Raw genomic sequence first — 17,224 nt, forward strand, 5'->3', positions numbered from 1 at the left:
GTCTAATAGACGGGGTGTTAGTGTTTGTGCCCAGTTCGTCATTACACAGAATGTGCCACAGTTCTTCAAAAAACCTCAAATAAGGTAATAAAGACCCTGAGGAAACTCTGTTGAAATGATTTGATGAGGTAGAAGACGATATAAGCGAAGTGGAATTAATTTGTGATAAAAAAGTTGCCACTGACTACCATTGCTACACTGTATTAACTATAGTACCAGTCAGTTTTTTTTGTTTTAACATTTTTTAAAAACATTTTTATTTTCATTCTTCTTACTCTTTGTTTAACTCGATTATAAATTTTTATTAAGATTCTTTAATTTGTTTAATTTTTACCACACTTTTTTTCAGGGGTAAAAAGGTACACAAACAATCCTTCCATTCTTGTTATAATGATTTTAAATTTTAATAAATACAGAAAAACTAGATTGATTACTGTATTTTTTATATCCATAGATAATCAATACTTTCAGTAAGTCATCGATATATTTTTTTGCATTAAAATATTTAACAAAAACAAAAATTACCACTAAAATGTTAAACCCGTCTGTCAGGCGGTTAGTTAGTGTTTACGTCACTTGTTTAAGATGTTAGTATTTAAGGGTTAAAACGCAATAATTAACTTATCTTATTTGAATTAATTCCGTATTCAAATAAAACCCGCAGCCATTCTCTTAAATAGATTCTATTGAAGCGAAACCGTCCCTGTAGAGAATTTTAACAAAACGCAGATATTATCAAAGGGAATTTCCGTATAATTTGCATATAGATCATTTGGAAGAAAAGTGACACAACTCGAAAAATACATAATTCCAGTTATCCTGCTAAATTGGCTCCAAAGTACTATAATTTAACAGGAAAAGTGGCAAAGAAATGTTTACTTCCAACTTCGTAAGATGGCGTTAGTGTCATTATTCATTTGATGGTAAAATGAATATTTTTATTCCGGAAAAATGACACGGTTGAGTTATGCTCTGACGTTCGACGTGAACGTATAATTATTTATCATGAAACCCGTTGCATTTTGAGAAGTGTCCTCAGTATTTTATTGTCAATTTTTAAAAGTGGGAAGAATATTTTAAAAGAAAAGTGTCGTAACTCCAAATGTTGATCATTTTTTCTTGTTAAATCATGTATTATATTTTTTTTTGTTTTGACTCTTACACAATTAGAAAACATTCACCTCTCCATATGCTTCGTTTTAAATTTATACATTTTATATATTTTAGAAGTTACGGTATAAAACTTACAGATAAATTAGGATCTAAAAAATCCTTTTGTCTTTCCTGAAAAAAGTTGTTTTTCTACTTGTGTCACTTTTCTTCTGGATGAGCGAAAAAACTTTATTTACCTGGACTATATAAATATTATATAGATTGTTCTGTACTACTACAAATCGAATATACCTACAACAATAAAAAACAAAGTAAACATTTTTAACCAAATATTAAATTTACAAGGAAACACAATGCGCATATTAAATAAAAAAAAAATGCTTTTTTATCTGCCCCAACTTTGTCATAAATTTTAAACACAATAAGGAACTTTTCTTATTTGAATTATTTTTAAAAATATATTCTATTGAAGCGAAACTGTCTCTGTAGAGAATTTTAACAAAACGCAGAGGTTATGAAAGAGAATTTCCGTATAATTTGCATATAGATCATCTGGAAGAAAAGTGACATAACTCGAAAAATACACAATTCCAGGTATCCTGCTAAATTGGCTCCAAAAAGCCCATACTTTAACAGGAAAAGTGGCATAGAAATGTTTACTTCCAATTTCGTAAGATGGCGTTAGTGTCGTTAGTAAAGGGGCAGCAACAGTTCTAGCGCAATTTGACGCTTTTTTACATGTAAATCTCCATAAGAAATTTTAAGGTCCATTCTGGTCATTTTTGACGCTTTTTGTGGTGGAGGCGCGACTGCTCGTCAGATCGTGACGTGTGAGGTATCACCGGAAAGGGGAGGGGGTGATGAATACGTTAACACAAAAAACAAAGATGGCGGCATAGGCAAAACGGCACTAAAGCATATCTCCGTTGTTACTGGTCCGATCGTGACGTGTGAGGTATCACCGGAAAGGGGAGGGGGTGACGAATACGTTAACACAAAAAAAAAAAAACAAAGATGGCGGCATAGCCAAAACGGCACTATATCGTATCTTCGTTTCTACTAGCTCGATCATCGTGTATGAGGTCTTGTTGGAAAGTGGAAGGTTCAAGGAATATGTTAACATGAAAAACAAACGCAAAGACATTGCCAAAACGGCACTATATCGTATCTTCGTGTCTATTAGTTCAATTTTTGTGAATAAGGTCTTGTTGGAAAAAGAGGGGATATTGAATATGTTAACATAAAAACAAAGATGTCAGCAATGACAAAACAGCACTATATCTTCGTTGCTATTGATTTTAACGCAACAGACGTTGAAGGAAAGGAGAAACATGGCAACATTGCCAAAACGGTGATATATTTGTTGCTATTGGAGATATTTTGACCTGTCAACTTAATGGGGATTCCACGTCTATTACAGTTCTTCGCCTAATCATGCCACCTGTCGGCTGCAACATGTAACTATGCCCAAGCCATCTAGAAGAACGTATACCATTCTTACAGTATGACCAAATCATCAAACATCCTATCACAGTTGATAATCTCGTCATACAAATCACCACCTGTCGGCTGCAGCATGTAACTATGCCCAAGCCCTCTAGAAGAACGTATACCATTCTTACAGTATGACCAAACCATCAAACACCCGATCACAGTTGATAATCTCGTCATACAAATCGCCACCTGTCGGCTGCAACACGTAACTATGCCCAAGCCATCTAGAAGAGCGTATACCATTCTTACAGTACGACCAACAAACATCCTCGATCTCCCTCCAATCATACATTCCTACAATGAGCATATACCATTCTTACGCTGTGGCCAAACCAGCAAACATCTCATGTACAAGTCTTTTCTACGGAAAGTTGGGTAGTATCATGAAAATCACCAAACAAAAAAAAATGGTATTGCGATTCGCATACTGTATTTTATCTACGGCAAGGAGGGTAATATTATGTAGGTTGGTATTTTACTTTTATAGTTAAATAATCGTCTATTCAATATATAGGAGACTACATTTGCCATCTAGTTTTTATGTTTATTATTAACTCTAATCCTTCCGTAAACGGAACATAATAATGTATACAACGTTTATATGATATATAAACCTTCGGTGTAGAATACTATGACGTTCCCCCACTCATGGAAAATTCACAGATACGCGATAGAATACTATGACGTTCCCCCACTCCTGCAAAATTCGCAGATACATGATAGAATGAATAAAGCAAAAATCAGTATCATTCAACCAATCGATGAAGCAAGATGGAAAAAATTGAGTTGTTCAGAGGTCCGAACGCAGTCAGAAAAATTAAGCAGTTAAATGTAGATGATATACTTATTGATCAATGGATGACAAACACAAAAGTTACCTGCTACATCTTTTATGTCAGCGGAGTACCAGCATCATTTGTACTCTTATCGAAACGTGACTTTGATCCACTTGGACAACATGATGTACCAAGAGTATTAGAATACGTATACACTTTACCTAATCATCGAAGAAGAGGATATGCATGCAAACTTATACATCACATAAAGAAAAATAATGAATTCACTGCGTTCTGCTCCAACGAAGAATCTGAACGGCTTTTTTTAAAAAGCAAATGTATTAATCACGGCTTAATGAATTATAATGTAATGTTTAGATATCCATAATAAATTTATATAAAATATATCTTGTCTTATTTCTTACACGTTTAATGTACTTGTAAATAATAGATGGTGTAGCTTACAATGACAATACATAAAGATGCATGAAACTGCCATGGTTATTAATCCTATTTTGATATCGCCCAATAGAAATATGGGGTATAATAAAATGAATGAAGAGATAAAGAAATGATAAAAATAAAACTTTTTTCATTTATCCACTCACTTATGCGGTTAAAAAAACCTTAAAAAGGAAAAGGTATCTGCTGTTGCCATGCAACGCAGCAGTAGCACACACATTAAAAAACACATCCATCCTTGTTTGCATACAACAATACACTGATCCATAATATAAGAATCAATTTATAAATAATCACATAAAGCATATGATAGAGTGCCAAAGAGGCCTTATACATAACATGGTGTTAAAACAGACATCTTAACGTAATTTGTCATTCAAAATCCTGTAATTTGAGGTGTCATACGATGAGATTCGACATATCAGGCAAATAATAAACGATAATATGTCAAAAGGGCGTTATACATGACATGGCGTTAAAACAGACACCGCAACGTAATTCGTCATTCAAAATCCTTTAATTTGATGGGTCACACATTGATTTCTGATTATCCGTTCCGAAGATACATGGTACATTGCCATAACGGCCTAAGGGATAACTTGGTTGAGCTGTAAATGCTTATTTATTGTTATTGACGTTAAAACAAAGCCATTAGCATAGAAAAATCTCTTATCGCAGTTTGATCTCTAGCAAATCCTAATTCGCTCAATTTTGCACCAAGTGCCCCGTGCAATATATCATTAGAAAGGTCTTTTCATGTATATTAAGAAAATCACTGACCAAATGTGTTACGGTCATTATTTATGGCTGAAAACAACAAAAAACTACAAATTCTCAATGTACTATATTGACACAAAATGTACTTATATGGTACCAAAAAAGGCCTTATACAGAACATTGTGTTAAAACAGACATCACAACGTAATTCGTCATTCAAAATCCTTTAATTTGATGGGTCACACATTGATTTCTGATTATCCGTTCCGAAGATACATGGTACATTGCCATAACGGCCTAAGGGATAACTTGGTTGAGCTGTAAATGCTTATTTATTGTTATTGACGTTAAAACAAAGCCATTAGCATAGAAAAATCTCTTATCGCAGTTTGATCTCTAGCAAATCCTAATTCGCTCAATTTTGCACCAAGTGCCCCGTGCAATATATCATTAGAAAGGTCTTTTCATGTATATTAAGAAAATCACTGACCAAGTGTGTTACGGTCATTATTTATGGCTGAAAACGACAAAAAACTACAAATTCTCAATGTACTATATTGACACAAAATGTACTTATATGGTACAAAAAAAGGCCTTATACAGAACATTGTGTTAAAACAGACATCACAACGTAATTCGTCATTCAAAATCCTTTAATTTGATGGGTCATACATTGATTTCTGATTATCCGTTCCAAAGATACAAATATTTGTACAAAATTATGAAAAATCGAATAATTTGAAATATTTACAAAAATATTTTAAGTTGTTTGTTAACATGCCGGGTGTGTATGGTTGATAAGAAAAGAGTGCAGACGTTATTTTTGTTAATATTAACCTCCAAAGATATGACAAGCCACAATGCTAAAAGTCCGGATGTAGTCGGATGAGAACATGTAACCGCAGTTGTTATTTGTGTAAATGTTATCACATATTTTTAAAACTATAAGGTCTTGTTTTTGCAAAACACATTCAAACATTTGATCACGTTCATGCTGTGTGAATTTCGCCTATAAATACTGAAACAGACGAGCATATACCACAGTCGACATCTGACAGTTTCTACAGTATAGTTGCAGTGTTCAGTGGAAAATATTCAATTAAGGTAAGAGATTTTGCTGTTTATTTTACATATGGTTTTTATGAATTTATTGGTTTGCTATTTTTGTTAAATAATTTGGATGTACATGTGTTTCCTTTCATCTATGGGTAATACTGGTTTTAATTCTCTCTTCCCAACTTGTTTGCAGGTCTTCTAGGTATCTATATATATACTTCTCTTAAAATAAAATGTGTGTACTATAGGTGATTTTATTCTTATATTCAATGTGATTTATTATAGTAATTTTATTACTTGTTTTTATCATATCGTAGGATGTATCTGTCGCTAATATTTTTAACTGATTTTACGTTTTATCCCTAAAATAATAATAGCTGTTTATGACTCATTTCTACTGTACTTTTTTCATCTTTTAATATTTCCTTGTTACATAAATAAATGAGGTAGGTTTTTACATTAAGATAATCATATTTTACTATTTAGTTCTTATTTTCTAATACTTTCATGGTCTAGAATCCGCATATGGCCCGGAATCGGTATGCCGATACGGGGGGGCCACTTTCATGCATCAAAATCGCCATGTGGCTCAGAATCGGTATGCCGATACGTGGTCACTTTCATGCACCAGATTCCAGCTCATCATGAGCCAGAAGCGGTAGGCGGATTCCAGCTCATCATGAGCCAGAATCGGTATGCCGATACGGGGGCCACCAAAATAGCCATGTGGTCCCGAATCGGTGGTATGCCGACTCCCGGGCACTCAAGAATAGTAACTTTTTATGATACATTTAGCGCGGTACTCCGTCTTCTTTTAGCACATATTTCTTGTTATCTGCATTAGGATAATAGTATTTTACCGTTTAGTTCTTATTTTCTAATTTGATTTATAAATTTGTTTTATTTCATGTTTTTCAGGCATGTATGATGCAACACCTGTCCGTATATTTCTGAACAATTTTATGATTTATTTCAGTATCTTTTTATGCCGCATTCTACCGTACTTTTGTTTTTCAACAATATACAATGAAGCGTAGCTGTCATTTATATTTTATATACGACCAAGCGTAGCTGGTATTTATTTTTAACAGTGTGATAATAATCGTGTTGCATTTTCTATTTTATGTACGACTCAACTTATTTTTATTTTTAAAAATATATTGACACTCTTTGTAATGCATTGGGTTAGTAAATAAGAGACAATATGAGTCATTTTATTATTTTATTTAAATTTTTTATGCTAGTACATTATTACAGTTTTTAATTAAAAACTAAATGCCCTAGTCGATTTATTTTAACATTTTTATCCAGAGGTCCAACGACATAATGGTTAAACGATGATGTCTCGTAATCTATGCTTGTGCGCTGTTTAAATTGTCGGTCAGAGCGTTCAACACTCTTACGATGTTTTTTCTCAGTTTTCCGAACATTTTCACAGGGGCTTCGACGCATGTTTGAGTTATTTTTAAACAAAGGTTTTATGATCTTATTAAATTTATCCGGGAATGCTTGATGTCTCAAATATCCTCGGGAATCTCTATGAACACCTGTGACTTCTAATATTTTTTTTATAGTTTAGGCTATCATTTGGTGTAAAGTCTTGAGGATACATATAAAATTATAACAGTATATAGCCCACAAGTAGCCTTGTACTTGCTATCGTTAATCAGTATATTCTTAGGAGCAAATTTGATTTCCATATCACCCATTAGCCATTTATCAGTTTTCCAAACATAGTGTGGACCATAAGCTCTATCAAGGTCTGGTGAATGATGCCAATATTTTTGAAGGTGTTCATCTTCTTCTTCATCTGTGCTTTCTTCATCCTTCTGGCGCATATTTCTCAAACGATTGTTTTGGTGTCCGCTGGTCTCTTCATGCTTCTCTGTCTGATGTGAAGTTTTCAGATAATTGTTTAGTTCTCCAAGAGGTTCAGTACTAGGTGTTAAAACTGTTTTGAGTTGTTGTTCACGTTGCGTTATTATTTTGAGTGAATTATACTTTTTCTAATAACTTAGCAAGCTGCTTGACACGATGTTCACCGTTAATTTTCTTGTATCTGAATGCCGTTTCTCTAGTTAACACCTTTATCTATATCCGCTGACTCGCATCTGACATATAGCTAACATGCATCTGGCATACATCTGACTTGCATCTGACTAACATCTGACTTGCATCTGACTTGGCGCTAACCGTTAAATTATCGCTGTATAACCTCAGACATAACGCTGAATCATAGTTTACTTCATGCAGTAATCACGTGACACAGAACGTCACAGTAACTAACAGAACGTGACAGTAACTAACAGAGCGTTACGTGAATGACGTAAATCACGTGACAGTACTCAACAGAACGTGACAGAACGTGACAGAACGTGACAGAACGTGACGTAAAATAACGTGACAGAACGTGTCAGCACCTAACTCTCTCTATCTCTCTCTCTCTCTCTTTCTCTGCTATCACACTTTCTTTGCGCTCAACAACCTTTTTGCTACAAGCATCAATGACGTACTTCCTATTATCAAGTGATATATTGTTTGTAACAATATAACCTAATTCTTTAATTATTTGTTTTATAGCTAAGTAGGTCATTGTCAATAACTGAGTTGTATATAAAAAACAATTACTTCAAAAATTTATTTATTTTTTCCTAAGTATCTTTGCTACAGTAATAAAAATATTTTTTCGTATTTCCAGCAGACCTGCAGGAGCCTCTTTAAAATAGGCAGTCGTCGATTTGCTTTTCTGAAAATCATAATAAATATTCTACATTTTTATGTCTTCGCCGCTTTTACACATAACATTCCTTTTTTCATCGTAAATTCTATTTGATGAGGTAGATGATGTTTTGTAATTGCATCTGTTGGGTCGTATACTAGTTCGTATGTTCATTCCAGAAATGAGGCGTAATTACAATTCCATTTGAGTAGAACTTTGCACCTACTACCACCTCTGTCTTATCCCATACTGGCTGGCAACTTCATGAAATATTAAACTAGCCGGTAAACACACGCCTGCGTAGCTGGCTCGAATAAATTCTTGCTCGTTACATGTCTTAATCAAGTTTAACTGAATGTGCTGTTTCATACTGGAGCAACTGCTGTGCCTGCTTTGACGGTTATTCGAAGAATGAAAACTTATTGTGTTATCGAGTGTGTTAGTGATGAAAGTGGCGGGAGTTTTCTCGCCGAAATGTTATGCAAATCTAACTGAACAGTTTTCAATGTCGTGTTTATTCATCATATCTCGATATATGTATATCGGTTCTCTTCATACATTTTCCACATCTTTCGCTAAGTAGCTGACATCTATCATAATTATGTTGCCCATTTTTCAAATATTTTCGTAACTAGACCAGGAAGAAGAATTATATGAAACCCACTTTCAATTCCTAACCATGAATCCTTCTTGTGATAGAATGATGAAGAATTAACTATGAATGAGTCGACTTATAATTTTATGTGCCTGCTCCAATCTAATCATCACAAAGTATCTTTTACTTTCTGGTAATATTTGTTCTAAGTTGGCCGTACTGCTTCTTTTTATGTTGGTAGTACTGATACTTCCTTGAAAAATTAACCAAGTTTAATAAATGTCTTAAATGCAGCATTTTTACATTGATTCTTATGGAAGAACAAGCACAAATTCACACATTTCAGAGGCCTTCTGAGCATAACATAATACCATTTAGTTTTCCGTCCGACTAGAAGTATATTTAATACCTTACATTACGGCATTTTCTTCATTCTGTTTCAGATATTCCTAGCGTTCAGACGTGTGCTCTGATGAGTTTTATATAGTTCAGAAGTGTGCTTTGGTGAGTGATATATTTTAAAAAATTTTTGATTTTTTGAAAATTTGTGGTTTTTATCACAATTTGTAGTTTTTTTTTTCTGAAAATTTATTTTTGAGTTTTTTTGTTAATTCTCTAGTTTTACGAAAATTTTACATTTTAATTTAGCTTTGAATTTGCTTAAAATGTCTTTAATTGCTGATTTAATTGTTAAAATCGCATCCATCTTGGGATTAATCCCAAACAATTATAATGATGAAAAGATACGAGAAGGCCTCATGAAATGTAATAAGGCAATCAAAAATATCAGGGACTCTATGAGATATGCTAAGACAATGGGGGAGAAACAGCATTTGGAAGCCCAGATGCGGCAAGTGAAAACGCTACGAAATCAGTTAAAGGTCGAACAAAAGAAGGGGGCGGGACTGACACCTACAAAGGAGACTGCAAAGCATAGGGTACAATGGGATGACTCTTTATCTGCGTTCAACTCACGAATTCGGACTGGGGTCATCTCAAACCTTAAACACAAGGACCCTGGCAGTTTTCTAGTGGATTGCAAAGCCCTGTTCAAGCGGCGAATTCAGAACGCACTAAAGAAAGAGGCGGCCGTTAAGGTGAATATAGCATTTGGTGGAGAATTCGAGATTGCTCAAGGCGATAAGATGATCAATGAAACGAAGTACTTTACTACTTCAAACTCAGCCATATATCGGGACACGAATCTTGATGAATGGTTCGAGAAAAAAGTAGTGGAGCCCATCAGCCGAGACTTGGAAGAATTCCAAGAACGTGATTCCGGATGGGCTCTAAAGGCAGTTGTTAACCTGGGGGTGAATATAAACAAATTTACACCGCAACTTGGCTCCTCCTACATTGAACTTCCTCCTCAGATTAAGAGAAAAAAAGCATGCGTAAATGTCAAAAATGATGATGAGGCATGCTTTGCATGGGCAATTGTATCGGCGTTATATCCTGCTACCAAAGATGCTCAAAGAGTTTTCAAATATCCACACTATTCTGATGTATTGAAATTAAAAGGTATTCAGTTTCCAATGACCATCAAACAAATTCCTAACTTTGAAAAACAAAACAATATATCCATTAACGCATATAATTTGAAAAAGGAGAAGAAGAACTATACGACCCTCCCAATCTTGCTAACAAAGAACAGAAAGGATAAACATATAAATCTTCTTCTGATTCAAGATAATTATGACGAGCCGCCTACTCAGTACCATTACGTTTGGATTAAAAATTTATCCCGCCTCCTTTCCAAGCAGCTTAGCACCGAAGATGGAACAAAATATTTCTGTGATGCCTGCCTGCATTACTTTCGATCACAGGAACAGTTAAATGCTCATAAGACATGCTGCAAAGGTCGATCAGATGTTATCTGTGATAGGTGCTTACAACCGTTTTCATCATCAAAACAGCTTGAAGCGCACACCACCGATTGCGTAAGAATTAATGAAACAGCCATCAAACTGCCAGACGAGAGTAGAAAAATGCTAAGATTTAAGAATTATAGGAATAAGATTAAAGCCCCCTTCGCCGTATATGCAGATCTCGAAAGTGCATTGAAACGTACGGGAGATCCTAAGAAGTATCAGGAACATATTCCTGTAGCAGTTGGGTATTTCTTCAAATGCTCATATGATGATACTCTCTCTTTTTATAACTCTTATCGAGGAAAGGACTGCATGAAATGGTTTGCAGATGAACTTAATCAGCTTGCTGAGAATGTATCTACAGTGTTTATGTGCCCCTATGATATAAATATGACATCTCAGCAGGAAAGAGATTTTCATGCTGCCACTCATTGTCATATCTGCGAGCAGCGCTTCTCCCCCAGTGATAAGAAAGTCCGAGACCACGATCACATGATTCCTGAACATAACTACAGAGGGGCGGCCCACGAAGGGTGTAACATTAATTACAAAGATGCTCACACTATCCCAGTGATATTTCATAACCTTAGCGGGTATGACGCGCACTTCATTGTTAACGATATTGCTACGCATATCAAAGGTCCAGTAGATCTTCTTCCTATTACTAAGGAGAAATATATCTCTTTTACGAAACATATCGATCATGCTCGAATTAAATTCCGTTTTATCGATAGTTTTCGATTTATGGCTTCTTCTCTCGATAAGCTCTCTTCGTATTTGACAGAATATCCTAATCTCAACTCTCAATTTTTATCACTATCTGAGGAGAATTTCAATCTTCTAACTAAGAAAGGTATTATGCCATATGATTATATCGATTCATTCCAAAAATTCAATGAAACATGTCTACCGCCCCAGGAAGCATTTTACAATAAACTTGAGGATAAACCATGTCCTCGTCGGCATTATCGTAGAGCCCAAGATGTCTGGTCTTCATTCTCCTGCTCCAATCTCGGGGATTATATCGATTTATACATGAAAACGGATATTCTCCTTCTTGCGGACGTCTTTGAGCAATTTCGATCCAGTTGTCTTAAAACATATAATCTTGACCCAGCTCATTACTTTACTCTTCCCGGCTTCACATGGGATGCAATGCTTAAGCATACAAAACAGGAACTGGAGCTTTTAACAGATCCAGATATGTTTTTGTTTGTGGAGCGTGGTATTCGTGGTGGTTTGAGTCAAGTATGCTCGAAACGTCGCGTCCACGCTAATAACAAGTATATGGAATCTTACGATCCATCAAAGCCCGACTCCTATCTCATGTATTTCGACGTTAATAATCAATATGGCTGGGCAATGTCGCAATTCCTTCCGTATGGAGGGTTCGAGTGGGTTGATGCTAACATCGATGTTCTGTCCACACCTGACGATGCTTCTGAAGGGTACTTCCTCGAGGTCGATCTGGAGTACCCCCAACATATTCACGATCGTCATAAGGATCTTCCGTTTTGCCCCCAATCATTGAACCCTAAAACTATGCTTCCTCCTAAACGACCGCGAGAGCAAACCAAATTAATGGCTACCCTTCATGATAAAGAAAGATACGTAATTCATTACAGAACTTTGAAGCAAGCGCTAGCACACGGATTGGTGCTCAAAAAGATTCACCGAGTCCTAAAATTTAAGCAGAGTCCTTGGTTAAAATCATACATTGACTTGAATACAAATCTCCGAAAGGCAGCGAAAAATGAATTTGAGAAAAATCTCTTCAAGCTGATGAACAACGCTGTGTTCGGCAAGACCATGGAGAATGTGCGCAAGCGCGTTGACATTAAATTGCTTACTGAATGGGAGGGTCGTTACGGAGCAGAAGCTAGAATAAGTAGTCCCCTATTTAAGAATGCTACTATTTTTAATGAAAACTTGGTAGCTGTCGAGATGCATAGAGCGGAAATATGGTTGGATAAACCAATATACGTGGGCATGAGTATATTGGATTTGGCTAAAACCACGATCTATGATTTTCACTATGGGTATTTAGATAGAAGGTTTGGTGAGAACTTTACGACCTGCTATACAGATACCGATTGTGAGATCGTAGAGATACGGGAAAAAGATCCCTATGAAGCTGTGAAAACAGACTGCCACAAGTATTTCGATACATCTGACTATCCTAAAGACAATATGTATGGCATCCCCCAGGTTAATAAAAAAGTACTTGGACTGATGAAGGATGAGAATAATGGATGCATTATGACAGACTACATAGGGCTCAGATCTAAATTATATACAACAAAAGTAGCTATCACAGATAATGATATAATGAAACTGAGGGGAAAGTTAATAGATCAGGAGTATGAGGACGATGAGATTGAAATACTTATTAAAAATTATGGTGTGACAAAGAAGGCGAAGGGGGTTAAAAAATCTGTTGTAAAGACTAAAATTACCTTCGAAGACTATGTCGAGTGTTTGGATACCTTTACAACTAAGACAGCCTCGCAGAATCTTATACGCTCTGATAAACACCACGTATATACAATTACACAAAGCAAGATTGCTCTTAGTCCCACTGACGATAAACGATATCACCTTCCGGAGTCTTATGATACGCTACCGTGGGGACACTATCTAGTTGATAATCTTAAGATGGATGTTGATTAGATTTAACACAAATCAGGATTACAATAAGCCAGCCATATTTTATCATTTATCCTTGATGATCTGATTGCCTTTAAGATTGATGTTGATTGAATATAGTCATTTTTTAAACTTTATTACAACCACAATATACATCTGAATCAAACAATTTTTTTATTATATTCCTCTTATCATCCTTTAATATCACTCATTATTTTAATGTCATTAAATATTATTTAGTTGATTGAATATAGTCATTTATCAAACTTTATTATTACAGCTAACATAATGCTATATATATCTGAAGCAGGCCCTTTTATTATATTCCTTTGCTCAGCCTTTCCTACATTCATCGTTTTTATATAATATGATAATTGTACTAGATCATAGTTATGCATCTCAAAATTAAGTAAAATTATTAAGATTAGCACATATAAAAAAAAGATGTTTAGTTATGACCACTAAAAAGATATCTGATATGGACCAAAATAACTGGCAAATTAATGAGCCGTTCTGGTTAACTCTAGAACCGTTGCTCGTGTAGCCTCCAAGTTAAGACGATCGATAACTTAATGGTCTTCTTTTTCCCCGATTTAGTTTTAAGTCTTCGATAGCCTGTCACAAAACAGGAGTCGGAAAAATACCTAGTTTTAAGATTAGATAACCTAGAGCTACCGCATTTACCCTCAATAATTCATTTTGAATACTATAGTATCTAATGAATTAGAATTAACACCAAAGTTTCGATGTTTTAACATTAATATGAATAAAAGATGTCCAACAGATCAATAAAAAGATGTCTACTAAACCAAGTTAGATAATAATGTGCTTATCTTAGTATGTAAGTTAAGTATATGGCTATCATTAAATATATTGTCATATAATGTAAAATAATTCATTCCTACTAACCATCAACTCTACTAACATGGCGGTCGATGTAGTCGTACCTTCACGTTGGTGACTGCTGTTAAGAACATATTTTTGTTTTTTTTTTTTTAACAAATTTATGTTCGACCGAATTGACTACTTTTCATTCATTGCATGCTAACATCATTTTTATATGTCAAATCTTATCATGTAGCACCTCAAATTACAGGATTTAGAATGTCAAATTACGTTGTGATGTCTGTTTTAACACCATGTCATGTATAACGCCCTTTTGACACATTATCGTTTATTATTTGCCTGATATGTCGAATCTCATCGTATGACACCTCAAATTACAGGATTTTGAATGACAAATTACGTTAAGATGTCTGTTTTAACACCATGTTATGTATAAGGCCTCTTTGGCACTCTATCATATGCTTTATGTGATTATTTATAAATTGATTCTTATATTATGGATCAGTGTATTGTTGTATGCAAACAAGGATGGATGTGTTTTTTAATGTGTGTGCTACTGCTGCGTTGCATGGCAACAGCAGATACCTTTTCCTTTTTAAGGTTTTTTTAACCGCATAAGTGAGTGGATAAATGAAAAAAGTTTTATTTTTATCATTTCTTTATCTCTTCATTCATTTTATTATACCCCATATTTCTATTGGGCGATATCAAAATAGGATTAATAACCATGGCAGTTTCATGCATCTTTATGTATTGTCATTGTAAGCTACACCATCTATTATTTACAAGTACATTAAACGTGTAAGAAATAAGACAAGATATATTTTATATAAATTTATTATGGATATCTAAACATTACATTATAATTCATTAAGCCGTGATTAATACATTTGCTTTTTAAAAAAAGCCGTTCAGATTCTTCGTTGGAGCAGAACGCAGTGAATTCATTATTTTTCTTTATGTGATGTATAAGTTTGCATGCATATCCTCTTCTTCGATGATTAGGTAAAGTGTATACGTATTCTAATACTCTTGGTACATCATGTTGTCCAAGTGGATCAAAGTCACGTTTCGATAAGAGTACAAATGATGCTGGTACTCCGCTGACATAAAAGATGTAGCAGGTAACTTTTGTGTTTGTCATCCATTGATCAATAAGTATATCATCTACATTTAACTGCTTAATTTTTCTGACTGCGTTCGGACCTCTGAACAACTCAATTTTTTCCATCTTGCTTCATCGATTGGTTGAATGATACTGATTTTTGCTTTATTCATTCTATCATGTATCTGCGAATTTTGCAGGAGTGGGGGAACGTCATAGTATTCTATCGCGTATCTGTGAATTTTCCATGAGTGGGGGAACGTCATAGTATTCTACACCGAAGGTTTATATATCATATAAACGTTGTATACATTATTATGTTCCGTTTACGGAAGGATTAGAGTTAATAATAAACATAAAAACTAGATGGCAAATGTAGTCTCCTATATATTGAATAGACGATTATTTAACTATAAAAGTAAAATACCAACCTACATAATATTACCCTCCTTGCCGTAGATAAAATACAGTATGCGAATCGCAATACCATTTTTTTTTTGTTTGGTGATTTTCATGATACTACCCAACTTTCCGTAGAAAAGACTTGTACATGAGATGTTTGCTGGTTTGGCCACAGCGTAAGAATGGTATATGCTCATTGTAGGAATGTATGATTGGAGGGAGATCGAGGATGTTTGTTGGTCGTACTGTAAGAATGGTATACGCTCTTCTAGATGGCTTGGGCATAGTTACGTGTTGCAGCCGACAGGTGGCGATTTGTATGACGAGATTATCAACTGTGATCGGGTGTTTGATGGTTTGGTCATACTGTAAGAATGGTATACGTTCTTCTAGAGGGCTTGGGCATAGTTACATGCTGCAGCCGACAGGTGGTGATTTGTATGACGAGATTATCAACTGTGATAGGATGTTTGATGATTTGGTCATACTGTAAGAATGGTATACGTTCTTCTAGATGGCTTGGGCATAGTTACATGTTGCAGCCGACAGGTGGCATGATTAGGCGAAGAACTGTAATAGACGTGGAATCCCCATTAAGTTGACAGGTCAAAATATCTCCAATAGCAACAAATATATCACCGTTTTGGCAATGTTGCCATGTTTCTCCTTTCCTTCAACGTCTGTTGCGTTAAAATCAATAGCAACGAAGATATAGTGCTGTTTTGTCATTGCTGACATCTTTGTTTTTATGTTAACATATTCAATATCCCCTCTTTTTCCAACAAGACCTTATTCACAAAAATTGAACTAATAGACACGAAGATACGATATAGTGCCGTTTTGGCAATGTCTTTGCGTTTGTTTTTCATGTTAACATATTCCTTGAACCTTCCACTTTCCAACAAGACCTCATACACGATGATCGAGCTAGTAGAAACGAAGATACGATATAGTGCCGTTTTGGCTATGCCGCCATCTTTGTTTTTTTTTTTTGTGTTAACGTATTCGTCACCCCCTCCCCTTTCCGGTGATACCTCACACGTCACGATCGGACCAGTAACAACGGAGATATGCTTTAGTGCCGTTTTGCCTATGCCGCCATCTTTGTTTTTTGTGTTAACGTATTCATCACCCCCTCCCCTTTCCGGTGATACCTCACACGTCACGATCTGACGAGCAGTCGCGCCTCCACCACAAAAAGCGTCAAAAATGACCAGAATGGACCTTAAAATTTCTTATGGAGATTTACATGTAAAAAAGCGTCAAATTGCGCTAGAACTGTTGCTGCCCCTTTACTGTCGTTAGTAATTTGATGGCAAAATGAGTATTTTTATTCCGGAAAAATGATATGTTTGAGTTATGTTCTGACGTTCGACGTGAGCGTATCATTATTTATCATGAAACCCGTTTTACTTTGAGAAG

The 17,224-nt window shown here is 35.2% G+C and overlaps 1 protein-coding gene and 2 long non-coding RNA genes across 3 annotated transcripts; 2 read left to right on the plus strand and 1 right to left on the minus strand.

Moving 5' to 3' along the window:
- Nucleotides 1-1,806: 1,806 nt before the first annotated feature.
- Nucleotides 1,807-2,126, plus strand: LOC126884108 (uncharacterized). Its single transcript, XR_007697854.1, has 2 exons — nt 1,807-1,948; nt 2,069-2,126. It is a non-coding gene; the product is annotated as an uncharacterized LOC126884108 (long non-coding RNA).
- Nucleotides 2,127-5,127: 3,001 nt separating this feature from the next.
- LOC126884107 (uncharacterized) lies at nt 5,128-16,701 on the plus strand. The gene is made up of 2 exons (XM_050649908.1): nt 5,128-5,666; nt 9,376-16,701. The coding sequence occupies exon 2, from the start codon at nt 9,598-9,600 to the stop codon at nt 13,471-13,473; it is 3,876 nt and encodes a 1,291-aa protein (XP_050505865.1). The 5' UTR covers nt 5,128-5,666; nt 9,376-9,597; the 3' UTR covers nt 13,474-16,701.
- LOC126884109 (uncharacterized) lies at nt 8,243-9,397 on the minus strand. The gene is made up of 2 exons (XR_007697855.1): nt 9,304-9,397; nt 8,243-8,657 (listed from the first exon to the last, which is right to left on the minus strand). It is a non-coding gene; the product is annotated as an uncharacterized LOC126884109 (long non-coding RNA).
- Nucleotides 16,702-17,224: the final 523 nt, after the last annotated feature.

This window comes from Diabrotica virgifera, chromosome 4 (assembly GCF_917563875.1).
Source record: "Diabrotica virgifera virgifera chromosome 4, PGI_DIABVI_V3a".
NCBI classification, from domain to species: Eukaryota; Metazoa; Arthropoda; class Insecta; order Coleoptera; family Chrysomelidae; genus Diabrotica; species Diabrotica virgifera.